At 41.9% G+C, this 16,495-nt stretch overlaps 1 protein-coding gene across 2 annotated transcripts in view; it reads left to right on the top strand.

Annotated features, from left to right (window-relative positions):
• The window catches only part of LOC146856433 (solute carrier family 26 member 10-like), a 335,814-nt gene that overhangs the window by 291,917 nt on the left and 27,402 nt on the right, over positions 1 to 16,495 (top strand). Inside the window, exons 15-17 of one of the 2 annotated variants that reach the window (XM_085654581.1) lie at positions 6,823 to 6,905; positions 10,297 to 10,351; positions 11,403 to 11,509. The exons of the other annotated variant lie outside the window; for it this stretch is intronic. Coding sequence (XP_085510707.1) covers positions 6,823 to 6,905; positions 10,297 to 10,351; positions 11,403 to 11,509 — 245 coding nt within the window. The remainder of the gene's footprint in view (positions 1 to 6,822; positions 6,906 to 10,296; positions 10,352 to 11,402; positions 11,510 to 16,495) is intronic. 2 annotated transcript variants of the gene reach the window in all.

Raw genomic sequence — 16,495 nt, 5'->3', positions numbered from 1 at the left:
AACTGTTAGTTTCTATGAAGAAACCTTGAAGGATCTACACAAATGACCCTTTGCTGAATTCAGAATGTTGTCTACTTTTCTAAAATGTATAGCTTTTCAGGATCTATCATTGCTTTCATACCCAATTCTACCATTAACTGGAAGGAGGTTGAAAGCACACAAAATAGCAAAAAAAGGCTATGTCGCAGAAAAATGCCAAAACTGAGTAATATATTTTGGTTTTCTGACAAAAGTCTGCTTGTCCCTAAAAGCTGGGAAAACTGTGATTTCAGCCCCACAAATCCTTTGTAGATACCAGTTGCAGGGAAAAAAACACAGATGCTTTCATCTGGAGCCCTTTTTTCCCATTCCCCCCCCCCAAAAAAAAATGTAGCTGTATTTTGGCTAATTTTTGGGTCCCCACCAGGGGAATCCACAAACCCTGGGTACCTTTAGAATCCCCATGATGTTGGGAAAAAAGGACACAAATTTGGCGTGGATACCTTATATGGTCAAAAAGTTACAGGGGCCCAAGCGCAAACTACCCGAAGTAGCCAAAAAAAGGCTTAGCACAGAGGGGGGGGGGGGGGGGGGGGGGGGGGAAAGCCTAAACAGCAAAGGGGTTAATTGTATTTTGTGATTTTATTCCGGCTGAAGAGTGGTCCTGTTCTATGTATCGCTTTGTGGGTGATGTAAAGCTGCTTTTAAGCCATAGAACAAATCCAAATCTGCCTTTGAAAAGTAGGCAGAGAAATTTAAACTAAATCCTAGCTTCTACCTCCTTTTGCCAACTACTGACGTGTTGTATGTGTGCGCTGCAGCAAATCAATGCTCATGCCCGTCCACTAGGCTCTGAATCACCGCTGTTCCGGATGGAGTTGTTTAGTTGGAGTATGGCTGCAACGTCTTAATTCTGAAAATCGCAGTCTGCCCTGACAGCATTTCCAGGTGACAAAAACGGGACCCGGCTGTTACCCCGCCTCTTGAGCTTGAAGGAAGCAACGTGTTGTGTGCGGTGATACTGCCAGACCCTGAATCTCACATACTCCTTGTGTGCCATGCCCATGCATACTACATATACTATATGTAAGTCATCCTTACAGCAGGCCTTAGACCCCTAAGGAAGGGTGTGTTATATGTGAGGACATATCTGTATGGGTAGATATGCCCCTGTGATGTCTGGTTCCATTGCCACAACATTGCAAGTGTTCAGGAAGCCATCTTAAACATATATACTGAGCACTGGTGAATATAAGTTACCCAGCTACATAATGGCTTCCCTGAAAATAAAGGGGTTTGATATCAAACTCCTTGTCTTAATAAATCTGTAATGTTGCCAGTATCAGACTTATTGCGACATGCACCCACAAGGCACCTTAGAGGTGATCCTTGATACCTACTAGTCCTTTAGTGTGCTGGCTGACTGGTATCACCCAGCCTGCCACCACAGACAAGTTTCTGACCCCCTGTAGGTGAGAGCCCACACTCGCAGAGGTTAGGAACAATGCCTGCTCCGCCATATGGTGATCCCACTTCTTCAGCAGGATAGCTAGTGATTTGGCATATCAAAGCCAGAGGATTAAAAGCCTCTACAGCCTTTGATATGCGACCCCGGCTTACCCCAGACCTGGGAGATGCCACCCTCTGCCCTGAGGCCCATTTGGCACCAGGACAGGCAGGGGGATTAGCTGTTCAGAAGGTGTGTTCACTCTTGGGCTAGTCACATCCCTAAGGTGGGCTACCTGAGTGGACAACGAAAGAAGGGTTCCACAATCTTGATTTGAGTGGAACTAGGAACTCTGGTCAGGTTTATGCCCACTTTCCACAGGAAGTGGTCATATAGGAGGTGTAGGCTCCCCAGGGGTAGCCAGCGCTCATTGGTAACTACCTTACACTCCCCTTAGCATTCCTAAATTCAGTATTTAGGTGGCCCCCTGACACCATGAACTCAGCTTTGACTACAGGGAACTGAGGAAGGACAAAGAAAGACAGACAGAACAAGAACAGATGACCTGCACCAAAGATTGGCACCAAACCCTGCCAGGCTGCTTGCCCCTCGACAATCTTAGAGACTAACTTGTCCAAAAGCTGCACAACCTCTTCAAACCCTTGAAGGACTGGCCAGCATCTCAAAACCAGCAAAGAGCTCCCTTGGGGTGGAAGAGCCACATCCCTGCATTAGCAGGCACTGACTGTACCGGCCCGGTTCAACGTTTTGCTGACCCCCGGGTCCACCGAGGGAACAACTCGCCAGGAGGAGGTCACCGAGAGTCCACGAGGTCAGCCACATCGCTTCACCAAGTGGTGTAGAGTGGTGCAGAGTACAGTGCAGTGATGTGCAGTGCAGGTGCATAGAGTAGAGATGTGCAGAGTGGTGAACAGTGCATAGAATGCAGTGGCGTAGACTAGAGTGCCGCAGAGTAGAGTGGCGTAGAGTGCAGTTCCATAGAGTGGTGCAGACTAGAGTATAGTGGTGTAGAGTGCAATGGTGTTGACTGGTGCAGAGTAGTGTGCAGTGGCGTAGTGTGGCGTACAGTCGAGTGGCATGGAATACAGTGGTGCAGAGTACAGTGGTGCACAGCAGAGTGGCGCACAGTGCGGTGGCGTAGAGTCAGTGGCATACAGTATAGTGGTGCAGAGTAGAGTGGCGCAGAAGGCATTGGCGCACAGGACAGTGGAGTACAGTACAGTGGCATAGAAGGCAGTGGTGTAGAGTAGAGTGGTGCAGAGTAGAGTACAGCGGCATAGAGTGCAGTAGCGTAGTGTAGAATGGTGAGGAGTAGAGTAAAGCGGTATAGAGTGCAATGGTTTACAGTGGTGCACAGTAAAGCTCAGTGATGTAGAGTGCAATGGCATAGAGTGCTGTGGCGCTGAGTACAGTGGTGCAGACTAGAGTGGCACATAGCGCAGTGAGGCACAATGGTGCACAGTACAATGTCGTAGAGTGCAGTTGTGCAGAGTATAGTGATGTACAGTGCAGGGGCGTACAGTGGTGCAGAGTAGAGTGCAGTGGTGTAGAGTGCAATGACGTAGAGTGCAGTGGCATAATTTTTTTAATCATTTTTGTATTACATTGGTACTTTCAAGGTTCATTAACTATAAGTCGCCACTCTACCATGTACTATGTTCTCACAAATAATGTGATTTGTGATGTCATAAGTGTTGTAAATGCCATACTTTTAGATGGTATAAATGATATAATATAAAAAGGTATAAGCAGTTCACGGAGAATGCGTGTGTTAAAGTTAAAGTAGTGTGGCTACTAAGTTCAATACACTGTGTATGGAGGTGCGCAAGTTATACCAATTTGAATTTCATTCATAAAAATAAATTAAAGGTATAAGTATCAGTTTAGAAATGTTCATTTTTGTGTAGTTTAGTTTGGTTTGTATAGAAAGAATAAATAATGTTATAGTAATGTAAATTGGTGCGTAAATTATAATTTTAAGGTAGAACTATAACTTTAGAATTTGTAATGTTCGTGTAGTTTAAGTTTGGTTTTTATAGAAAAAAGAAATAGATATATATAATTATAATGAAAAAAACAAAGGTGAAACCATAGTTACAGTGCTATAGTTAGGAAAACGTTCTTCATATATATATGTATATATATATATATATATATATATTATCTACTGGCGGTCGCCAGTAGATAGTTATAGTTAGGATCGTGTTTCCATAGGAAATCTGAAAATTCTATTTTGAATAACTTTTGCGCCGGTTGACGAATCCTCGCGAAATTTTCAAAACTAATGGGGCGCTCCGTTCAGCTCCTACCCTGAAAGTCTCGGGGTGATTCGTCAAGTAGGGGCCGAGAAAAAAGGGGGGTCCCAAAACGCGTTTTCCCCATGCATTTTCCCATAGGACCTTTAGACACAGCTACAGCCCGAACGGCTGAACAGAATTACTTGAAATTTGGCAGAGAGGTAGCCATAAGGTCAAGGAAGTGCCTTTTGCAGGTCTGGTGTAAATCTGTTCAGTATTTCCTGAAAAAATAGCATTTAAAAGCATATCAATATCTATACGCGCGCAGGGTGCGCGCACCGTGCGAGCACCCTAACATGCGCGAGCGTAATTCTGATTGGTGGTTACATGTTAGTCAACGTTCGAATCGGTCGAAATCAGGAAGTGTCGGCCGCCATTTTGTTTGTTTTCAGTGCGAGAGTGAAAAAGGAAGGTGGCGAACGTGAAAAGGGGGCAGGGTAGAGAGTTCCTGACCCCCTAGCCTTTGTCAGGGGGTCCCTGAAGGACCCCGAAGGCAGAAAAACATTTTTTTTTTTTAAATCGCGGGGGTGCGCGCACGGTAAAAAACCCCCAAAAAAAAAAATTTTTTTTTTTTAAATCGCGGGGATGCGCGCACCGTGAAAACCAAAAAAAAAAAAATTTTAATACGTAGTTTCTTGTAAAATAAATATATAAAAAAAATAATAATACATAAATAAATTAGCATTTAAAAAACCGTACAAATTCACTGAAAAAACCATAGGTTTCACACACGTTATAGTTAGGAATTAGCATTTAAAAAAACTTGCAAATTCACTTAAAAAACCATAGGTTTCACACATGTTATAGTTAGGTGGATATTTCACTCGTAAAAAACCAATGAAATTCCCCCGTTATAGTTAGTTCAGATAACTATAACTCGCGCGACCGCCACTCTATCACAAGGATGATGTCATCAGTGATGTCATGAGTGATGCCACTGACCATGTCATGAATGATGTAATATGTGACGTCATGAGCAGTGGATTGCGGGCGCGCGAGTTACAGTTATCTGAACTAACTATAACGGGGGAATTTCATTGGTTTTTTACGAGTGAAATGTCCATCTAACTATAACATGTGTGAAACCTATGGTTTTTTTAAGTGAATTATATATATATATATATATATATATATATATATATATATATATATATATATATATATATATATATATATATATATCCTCGAGCACTCTTCCACTCCGCGATTCTGCCACCAGCCACGGAAAAAGAGCACGGACCACAATCCTTTGATACCGATAGTTTTTATTGTCCTTTGGGTAACATCCACAACACAGCAGCCATTACGCGTTTCGTCCCTGCTTGGGGACTTGATCACATGACGCTGAACCACCAATTGTGTTGCACTTTTAAAGGGGGAAGGGCATCGTGTGTTTCAACAGTTTTTTTAAATAAAAAACAAAGAAACTTTATTCACAGTATGTTTGGTTTATCTTGTCAGTTTGTCTTTTCCTTATTAGTTCTTTCCTAGTAATATAGATATTCTCATATCAACTAATATAGATTTAAATATCAATCGTCATAAACTTGCATTTATGATTATGTTTGTGTTCACTGTGTCATGTTTAAACAGATCATATTTCATTGATTGAAATAAATGTATAAATACATAAATTAATAGAGTAGTCTATAAATTTATAAAAACATTTCCTGTGTCACAATGACCAAGATAAAATCATGTATAAATATATAAATATATATAAATACATTAAAATCACACAAATGTATAAAATTCTGAGTAAAAGACTAAATAATACTACACAATTTATTACAAGTACAATCATAAAATTCGTTCTGTCTGTTATGACCACTATGGATTGGTTACAATTGACATATTGGGAGCAATAGTTCCCTACGATTAATGGTCATAAACTGGAAAGATTAAGAAAAGACAGATCAGGTAGCCCACTGTAAAATGATATCCGGTACGGCCCTCCACACTGAGATTTTTGTAATTTTTAACTGAATTATTCTTTTTTTGTTTTTTTGTCTTAATTAGTATTAATATTGTTGTGCAAAATGTGCTTTAATTTAAAACTACTAAAAAGAGTGAAAGGTGCTTGGTAGTAAATATAAAAATATATATAAGAGAAAGGGAGCAAGTTTAGAAATCATAGTAGCTCAGTAGTTACTATAATATCGGCCGATATATAAATAGTAAAATACTTCTGGAACTTAAAGAAAATGCAAGCAATCAGTACAGGTTAGTCAAGTTATCAGCCCCAAATTAAATTATATATATATATATATATAGATATAAATATATATTTGCTTATAGATAGATGGATAGATAGATAGATAGATAGATAGATAGATAGATAGATAGATAGATAGATAGATAGATAGATAGATAGATAGATAGATAGATAGATAGATAGATAGACGGACGGACGGACGGACGGACGGACGGACGGACGGACGGACGGACGGACGGACGGACGGACAGACAGACAGACAGACAGACAGACAGACAGACAGACAGACAGACAGACAGACAGACAGACAGACAGACAGACAGACAGATTTTAGTAAAATTGAAAGGGCTTGGTACATGAGAGAACTAAAATAAAAAGAAGGATATACACATGCTAATGGTTTGCCAGGCCACTTGAAGTTCAGTACCTGGGGTACATGTTGTCCAAAGGGTCATAAATTGAATAAGCCATGCATTTTCACCCAGATAAACATGGGTTTCTCCATGTAAACACTGACGTCAGATTGACAAAACTTTTTCCGTGAGTAAGTATGTTTCACTCCTAAATATTCAGGAGTCAGTCAAACCTTATAATTTTAAGATATAACTCCTCAAAGATAAAGCTTTGTGAATCGAAGGGAGTGGTCTTATGGGGCAAATGTTCCCTCCCGCATAGACAAGATGGCACCAAACAAGACGGGTGTTCCCTCTGACCCATGTACAGTTCTCACCACACAGTTAATGCATTTTTTATGGAGTTGTGGTCCCTCAGATTGATCTTATTCCTGGACTAGTCCTGACTGGTTTGGTCATGATAAAATAGAATGTTAAGACCTACTTAATTCTGATTCTATCCTAATCCAGGACCCGAACACATCAAATCTGTCATTGTCAACTGCAGCGGCATCATCTTTATAGACGTGGATGGCGCCAGGCTATTTATTCAGGTATTATGATGATATTTATAGAGCATTAAACCACTAGAATTTCCAGTGAATAAGAAAGTCTGCAATGGTTCACTAGATAATTTTCAATGCCATATGGTTCTTTGAGGCCACTCACTGGAGTATAGTAATATACTGATTCTGAAAAGAAAAAGAAAACTGTTTCAAAATTAAGGCTAGGTATCATTTATGGAACTTGACTGTCCTGTTGAATTTCAGAAGTATTTGACTGTTGAGAAATTGCCCTGACGTGCAAATGCTTTTACCCAATACTAGCTGGCCTTTCACAGGTATCATTCTCCTGTTGGGACATGTCCCTGTTTCAAGTGCCACCGATGTGATCATATATTCATATTTTTCCCCGATTCAGCTAACATTTTCTCCATGTTAACAACCATCTGCATTTTAAGACATTTAGTGCCAGAGGTACGCAGCATTTTTCAGCTCCAGCCGTTTGCGACTGGTAAAATGCTTTTTGGCACGTACCAACCCTACTTTGCGAGTTGGTAACCTATTACTCACTCACAGAATAGGGTTTGTGAGTTGCTATTAGGGAGTGATGTGTTAAGGGCGTTCCTTCCTAATAGTTAGTCGCACTGGTATGTAGGAATGTTTTGCGACTGGGAATGCGGTCGCAAAACATTCACAATTACCACCAACTTTAAGGTACCCCTTCCCCTTTGTGAGTGTGTGCGCCAACATTTTTTTAAGAGCAGGCAATGGTTTCACGGATCACTGCTTACTCTTAAAAAATGAAAAGGAAACTTTTCATTTTTATGTTTCAAATGCATCCCATTTTCCTTTAAGGAAAATGGGCTGTATTATAAAAAAATTGCTTTATTTAAAAAGCAATCACAGAGATGGTGGTCTGCTGACTCGAACAAGCCACCATCCCTGTGAGTGCCGGCCATTCCCAATGGGTCGCAAAGCGAGACATACCTCATGAATATTAATGAGGTTGGTTTATTTGAGACTCACTGGAAATCGCAAAATGTGTATAAGACACATTTGTACATGGGTGTTTGTGATTTCCCAATTGTGAATTCGCAATTAGGAAATCGCAAACTGGCTTTTTTGTACATCTGGCACTTGGGGTCACATCTAGGACCATTTCATTTTGCGAAACTCTAACTGCGACTCATAATTAGAGACTCGCATAATGAAATGTACTAATGTGTCTCAGACACATTAAGAATTCCCAATGGGGTCACATTGGAACTGCTTCATCAATATTCAATACTCATCAATAGGGGAGAGGATGTAGCCTGACGGCTAGAGCGGTCGACCTCGAAGCTGGGGAACCTGGATCGTGTCTCAGCAGGGACGCTCAACATCCTGTGATTCTGGGCAAATCACTTAGGGGCATATGTATCAAACGATTTTGTATTCGCAAACGCTGCGAATCGCAAAAAAACAGCGTTTGCGAATACAAAATCGCAAAATGAGATGTATGAGGCATTTCAGCATCGCAATCTTAAGGAATCGCTAATTTAGCGATTTCTTAAGTTTGCGTAAGCATTTAAGAAATCGCAAATTGCGATTCCTTAAATGCTATGTAACACGCACCCAAGTTGTGCGATTTCTCCTTAAGAAATCGCAAATTACCAACAACTTCAAGTTGGTGGTAATTTGCGATTTCTTTGAAAAATGCACTTTTTGGCATTTTTCAAAGTGCCATGTGGCGCACATACATGCCCTTAGGGTATGTATGTGCGCCATATGCGCACACATGCTAATTTCAGGGGTGCATCAGGGTGTCATCATGACACCCTTGCACCTTTGAAATTATTCTCAATTTGCGATTAGCAAATTGCGATTTGCAATTTGAGAAAGACTTCCCATTCATTGCTATGGGCCTCCTGGCCCATAGGAATGAATGGGAAGGTATTCCTTAATTGCGATTTCGCAATTTGTTAATCGCAATTAAGGAATTTTAAGAAATCGCAAAATTTGTGCGATTTTTCAGTTGCATCCCGTTTTGCAATTCTCAAATAGCGATTCTCAAAAAATCGCTAATTGAGAATCGCAAATGGAGATTTTGATACATATGCCCCTTAATCTCCCTGCGCCTAACAAAAATTAATGTATCCATCTGTAACGAAACTGGTGCTTATGTAAAGTGCCCTGATACCTGATATCTTCGGGTCGAGTTTGTGCTATATAAAACTCTAAAAAAATATATATATATATTCACGAGGCAGGTTGCAAATTGCAACCCAAATGGAAATGGATAATAACTCAGGAATGATGGCCTGCTGGAGACAGCATACCACCATTTCTGTGATTGCTTTTAAATAAAGCAACTTTTTTTTTTTTTTTAAATGCAGCCCGTTTTCCTTGCATTGCAAAAAGAAAAATGAATCGTTTCTGTTTCATTTTTTAAGACTAGGTGGTGGTCTGTGGCAGTGGTTCACGGGACCACTGTCTGCTCTTAAAAAACGTTTTCCTTGCCATTCACAAAGGGCAAGGGGTCCCCTGCGGACCACTTCCCATTTGCGACTTGGTTACCACCTACTTAAAGTAGACAGTAAACTGCCATTGTTTTGCAACCACATTCCAATTGCGAAACAATCGTACATGTTCTTGCGACTTGGTATTAGGAAGGGACGCCCTTGGCACGCTCCTTCATAATAGCAACTTGCAAACTCTATTTGAGAGTTGATAATAGGTTCCCGACTCGCTAAATAGGGTTGATGCATTGCACATGTCATTTTAATAGTCACAAATGGCCTAATTCTCCGTCTACGACAGCTAAAAATGGTCGTACATGTGCCCCTTAGACCTGAAATGTCCTGTATAATAAGCTAAACAAGCTGCATGTTATTGCGCAGGCTTCAAGTCCTGGACCCCTGTTTAGTCTGTTTTTTTTAAAGCTACATTTTGCTAGCACCCTCCTGCTAAAGACATAACAATGTATCAATTATGTCAAGCACCTCGAGTAACCTATACTTAGACATAAGAAATTGATGTCAGTGGTGGGAGTAGAGTGGGCACGGAAGAATGTCAAACACCCATCCGGGGCCTATCCTCCCCTGCAGGACAATATGAAAATTCAAAAATCCTGTGCTCCCCTAAGGAGGTATGAACTGAAGCATTTAAAAAGATTCTGCATTGTCTGGTGGGGTATGCCTTCTCCACAAGGAATTTAAAAAAAAAATCCCTACCTACACTGTTGGCACGAAGTGGGTAACCTCTTCCTTAGGATATTTTAAGCAAAAAAGACACAACAAACTTTGCATCTGGAATTTCAAAAGGTTTGGAAGGCCTATACATTTATGAATCAGTTTAATAATTGGGTAATTCAAAATTCGGACATAATGTTCCCTCAGGATTAAAGGTGTCCCAATGGCATCTACTTCCACTTTCATTAGTGCCCGTGTCTTCTTTTTTTCAGATGTGCATTGAATGCAATAAGGCTGGCATTCGTCTTTACTTAGCTGGGTGTAACGGTAAGAAGATGTGTATTGTTATTAAAAAGCTCCAATGTTCAATGATTTTATTTAGGCACTTTTATAGTGCAGACAACGCTTGAGAGTGTAATATGATGCAGTATGCAGAGGTGTGTCAAAGACATAAACAAACTTTTGTTTATTGTCCTTCATATAAAAGAACCAGAGGAAGTATATTGACTTGAAGCGGCTTATTAGGGGAAAAGCAGTACTGAGGATGCCAAAAGCCTCTTAAGAATCCAAGCTATTGTGAATGGGTCAACATCTCTAATAAAACTTGGTTAGAGTGAAGAGTTAAAATGCCTTCGAAGAACCCAGGCTACAGTCAAGAAATCAGAATTCCAACTGGAATCCGAACTAGAGCCAAGAGATCAAAACCAATTGAATAACCTAAATTTAGGTTGGACGCTACACGGTTTTTGTTTTTCTCAATTAGATCGCTTTGAAGTCTTGACTACAGTTTAGACTATTGAGACTGTGAACCTTTTGAAACTAGTTGGTAATCTTCGTGGCCTTTGATTTCTCGATTTTAGTGTGAATTCTTTAATGTTTAAGACTGAATGTAAACTAAGATGTTTTGGAACTTTTAATTCTAGACGGGGGTATTCACGGGCTTTTGACCTCCTCCCCCAGGTCTAGCCTTTTCAGACTTTTACATTTCCTGACCTGTGCAGCTGTTAGGGATTTTTAGCACCTGCTACTTCAGGTTTCTCTTTTATGGTTTTGAATTTCTTGTAAACTTGAGCTGTAGGTCATGCAGGCTTTTGTGTGTTTTTTTTTTAATTAGTTGCAGCACATCGATGGCCTTTCACCTTCCAACTCAATGAGGAGCTCTTTCATACTATCGCACATGCTATTCTTAAGACATTTTGTCAAAAAAAGGTGATTTACCTTACAGCTCAACATTATTCTGTCACAAAGACAACCCAGAGAACTGAAGGCATGTTACAGCTGTGGATACAGCGTGAGATGTATAAATGGTGCAACAAACCCTTTGCTGATCATATGTAACCTCTTTGCTTAACATGCCTAACATTCTCTGCTCCTACAGACAGTGTCCTGAAAACCCTGAAGTGCAGCGGGCTCATGGAGCACCTTAGCGCCCAACAGGTCTTTGTGACGGTTCATGATGCTGTTGTGTATGTGGAACACACCACGGTAAGTGAGAATACTTAGACCACTAAAGCTCAGTTCTGGAAGCCCCCCCAGACAAACAGAGAAAATAATCAACCACAAAACATGCGCCTTTTAACATGGTTATTCAAAATATGTCATTGCTTTTTTCAAATTATCCAATAAACATACTTTTAGTTTCTCGATACATTTTTGGAAGGTCTTTCTACCTTTAATTTTGCAACACAACCTGCTCTGCGACAAATCTATCATAAATAAGTCCGTTGTTACGTAAAAATACTTAATTTGCCTTCAGACTCCTTTGTCAAACCCACGTCAGTCAACCAGAGACATCAAAATAGATTAAAGTCTGTTTAAAATTCGTGAAAAAAGCAATCTATTTTTTGACTGAAATTTTTTAAAAGAAAATGTTACAAATTGTCGCTTGTAAAACATTACTTTTTAATATGCGTCAATTTCATCATTTTATTCATTTTGTATTTTTATAGCCACAGTATCTCAATATAGATTCAGCAGAAATTAGACCACACAAGATCATATAAAAGTATAAATCCAAATAAACAGGGTCCCCTTATACCAAAATAAACAAATGCAGACTAACAAAATAAACCAGTGCAGAATAGTAAGATCAGTATGCCTTGGTAAATTCAGACCTTTCACACAATTTAGAAGCCGTGTCGCATTCATTTACAAATTATGTTTCTAAGTGACTCTGAGTACCAGTCTACAAGACATGCCCCAGACTGAATTTATTGTGGTGACTGCTGCAGCCCATGCAGGAAGAAGCAGGTTCAGGTAAGGATGTTGGAGAGAAGATAGAGTTTATATTTTTCAAAATGAGTGAAACCAGAAATTCAAAAGTGTTATGGAGTGATGGTGATGATGTAATGTGACCAGTCATTGGGATCATCAATGATGCCTACACTCGAGAGTTTGCTGGTAAGAATGATGAGGCTTTTGGGGTAGCAGACTTTGGGTGAACTTGAAATCAAAAGTGTTAATTCTGACACTGGCCTGGAATTGTGAAAAAATTGTAGTATAGGTTGTATTTCAGAAACTCACTGTAGAGCAGATAACCGGAGGGGGAAACATGTCTCTCCTAAGGCCAAATACCTTCTTATGTATTTGGTGACCGGCATGAAGAGATGGATGAGATTTCTGCTCTCTATTTAGGGACCTATTCGCAAACTGCATATTATAGTACATTAGTAATACACCAGTAGTACTACTAACATACTACAAAATGCTATTCACAAACCTACTTGTGGAGATTTCTGCATCGGCTGCAGAGATCTCTGCACATTTATGCTTACGTTTTAGGAGTAAATGTGGTAGGAACAGTGGAATAGTTGGAAAATGCGGAATGCATATTGCTAAATGGGAATGGTTAAGGGAGGGTTAACGAGGGGTTGATGAGGGAGGATTTCAGGGAGGAACATGCACCCAACCAAAAGAGTAAGCCCATTTTTATTCACAGACTTCCCTTCTGTAGTTACTACAGCCAAAACGAATCCAAACCCGTAGTAAATGTTATCCAGCTCTGAGCTGGAGTAATTACAGCACCATACATAGCCAATCACTGTTACTGAAACACCCTTGCATAGAAAATAATGACGGTAGGGATTAAAAAAAAACATATGGGAAATAATGTTAAAATACATTATATTATTTAATTTATTTGAAATTGTAGATACATTTTATTTAATGTTAAAACAATTGCCCATAAAAAAAACCTAATCATTATTTTATTTTAAAATATTTTAAAATATTTATTGACTAGTTTTACATTTGAAAACGATTGTAATATTGTTATTATGTTTAACTGCCCATTTACATCACATTTAACACTTTAAATACATAATAAAAATATATAGGAGTGGTGTGGCCAACCCTTATGGCCCTGTAGACGTGATCCACTGAGGCTCCTCAGTTTTTTTACTAGATCCGGTATGCCTGGAACCTAAGGCCACAGCATACCATTTCCAGGCATGTGGGAGCGGTGAGGACACCGGGGTGCAGCAGGGGCTGCCTCCTTCAGAGCAGGGGCTGTGGAATGAGTTTGTGAGCTGCGGCAGACGGTGACGCCGAGACGCGTGACGGCCATCGGCACCAAATCGCTTGAATTCCACGTGAATGTTGGTGGCTGTCAGGCTTGATGCGAGGGCCCGCGACTCTGGCACCGGAGGAAGATGGTGAGAAGCATTTGAATGGGGGTAGCGTCCGGTGGCCCACTGTTTGGACATTTGCCTAACTATGCCCAGACGTGGCTCCTGTGCTCTCCATGCCACTGGAATCAAGCTATTCTGGCTGATGAGGAGTGAAACCCCGAAATGGGTCCTAGGGTGCTTGTTTCCAGTCCAGGGAGGACCTGGCCTGGCAGTTCGTGCTGGACTGCTTCCATTGGACGCAGGGTCAAGACTGATTGCACAGGGCTGGATTCAAACTGGAATGGCAAGAGGAGCAAAAAAACTATGGATTTAGGCCCAGATCTCTGTACTGGGGTGAATGTATGACATTGTTCTGCATTTTGCCCATCAATTGTTCTTTTAGCATTTGTCACCCCGAGTAGGACGGGTATGCCCAGACGTGGGTCCCGTGCTCTCCATGCCACTGGAGTCAAGCTATTCTGGCTGATGAGGAGTGAAACCCCGAAATGGGTCCTAGGGTGCTTGTTTCCAGTCCAGGGAGGACCTGGCCTGGCAGTTCGTGCTGGACTGCTTCCATTGGACGCAGGGTCAAGACTGATTGCACAGGGCTGGATTCAAACTGGAATGGCAAGAGGAGCAAAAAAACTATGGATTTAGGCCCAGATCTCTGTACTGGGGTGAATGTATGACATTGTTCTGCATTTTGCCCATCAATTGTTCTTTTAGCATTTGTCACCCCGAGTAGGACGGGTATGCCCAGACGTGGGTCCCGTGCTCTCCATGCCACTGGAGTCAAGCTATCCTGCCTGATGAGGGGTGAAACCCAGAAACCGGTCCTAGGGTGCTTGTTTCCAGTCCAGGGAGGACCTGGAATGGCAATTTCGTCTGGATTGCTCCCATTGGGTGCAGGGTAAAGACTGCATAGGGCTGGATTCAAACTGGAATGGCAAGGGGAGCAAAAAACAATGGATTTAGGCCCGGATCTCTGTATTAGGGTGATTGTATAACATTTTTCTGCAATCTGTCCATCAATTGTTCTTTTTGTATTTTTTTAACTTCAACATGGCGCACGTTCCTAGAAACTTTGGGGACACAGCAGTGGCAGAGGAGTGGTGGTTGACCAGGCGATGAGCGAAATGAGCTCCTGCAGATCATTCACTTAAGGAGAGCAGCTTCATTTATAGTGATAGTTTTTTCCTGCTCTAAGAGCCTCTGTTTTATGCAGGACGGCTAATGAAAGACTCTGGAATGTCGAAAGCCTGTAGCTTGTGAAAAACTAGTGCGGGTCGCGGCAGGAAAGAGATGTGACCTCAACATTTTGTTGTCTGGTGGACTCCACAGTGCTCATTGTGGGCAGGATAAAAGACCACTTGGCAGCCATCCCTGACAGGGGGACAATATACCCCTGTTTAGTTACTCTGGCCCAATACAGCTGGCTCCTGACACAGAGGCCTGGTCTGTTTGCAACTCCAGCACGGCTTGTACATCCTTGACTTACAGGAAGGAGGATTGATCTAGACTATTTTACACAGCTCCCAGAAAGGTAGTCCTCGGCGCTTGGCCCCTGGTGCTCCCTACACCGCGCTTTACTACAGTCTCTATGCCTCAGAAAAAAGTGTACTCTAACAGGGTGTAAAGTTATTTCAGTCCAGCTGAAGCAAGGGGCTCTCGCAGCAGCACCACCCGCGGTGATACAATGGCCTTAATTAAGGAAGAACTCCTTTCCACCCTTCAGGAATTTTAGAGAGAGCTTAGAGAGGAACTGAAAGCAGGTCTTGCCTCCTCCTTTAAAAACTTCAAAACTGACATTAACTCCAGGCCCTCTTCTTTACAAGATGCGGACTTGGTAGGCACCCAAGCCCTGGATCTCGATTCTAAATATCAGAGACAGGAAGAGAAGGTTGGATGGTGGAGGGCGCTACGGACCCAACAACACTCCACCCTTTAGAGGTGTGAGACAATATTCAGATTCGTAATTTGTAAGAAGGGGTTGACGGTCCAGACGTGGAAGCTTTTGCACTGGACGTGTGATCCAAGCTCCTGGCGGAGAGCTATGCTGGGATGCGCCTAGGTCAGGTGCACAGAGTTGGTCCAGTAGCTATTGGAGGGGAAAGAAGGCCCAGTGATGTATTAGCAAAACGGCATTCCTTCAAAGTTAAATAATCAATCCTATAGGCCGCCATGAAACTGGATTCAATTTCGTTCAAAGGAGCAACATGCTCACTCTTTCGGGACATTTCTCCTTCCACACTGACCCACGCCTACAATTTAAACCAGCAAAACACACAAGATGATGGACGGAATGTTGCACAATGGCAAAACACTCACCCCCAGTCACAGATCTGGGTTTAATCCATCGTTATTTTGCTCACCACACCACCCCAGTTCAGACATGGCCATATGCAAATCAGTCTTGTCCCTGTGCCTCATGGGAACAGTCCAGCCCGAACTGCCAAGCCATGTCTTCCCTGGACCGGAATCAAGCATCCTAGGACCGGTTTCTGGCTATCAGCCGTCATCAGCCAGGATAGCTTGACTCCAGTGGCGTAGTGAGCACGGGACCCACGTCTGGGCATACCCTTCCCACATAGGGTGAACAGCAAAACACACAAGATGATGGACGGAATGTTGCACAATGGCAAAACACTCACCCCCAGTCACAGATCTGGGTTTAATCCATCGTTATTTTGCTCACCACACCACCCCAGTTCAGACATGGCCATATGCAAATCAGTCTTGACCCTGTGCCTCATGGGAACAGTCCAGCCCGAACTGCCAAGCCATGTCTTCCCTGGACCGGAATCAAGCATCCTAGGACCGGTTTCTGGCTATCAGCCGTCATCAGCCAGGATAGCTTGACTCC

This window comes from Triturus cristatus, chromosome 4_1, assembly GCF_964204655.1.
Source record: "Triturus cristatus chromosome 4_1, aTriCri1.1, whole genome shotgun sequence".
Classification (NCBI taxonomy): Eukaryota; Metazoa; Chordata; class Amphibia; order Caudata; family Salamandridae; genus Triturus; species Triturus cristatus.
The sequence above is the reverse complement of the archived record's forward strand: the minus strand, read 5'-3'. Positions and strand labels throughout refer to the sequence as shown.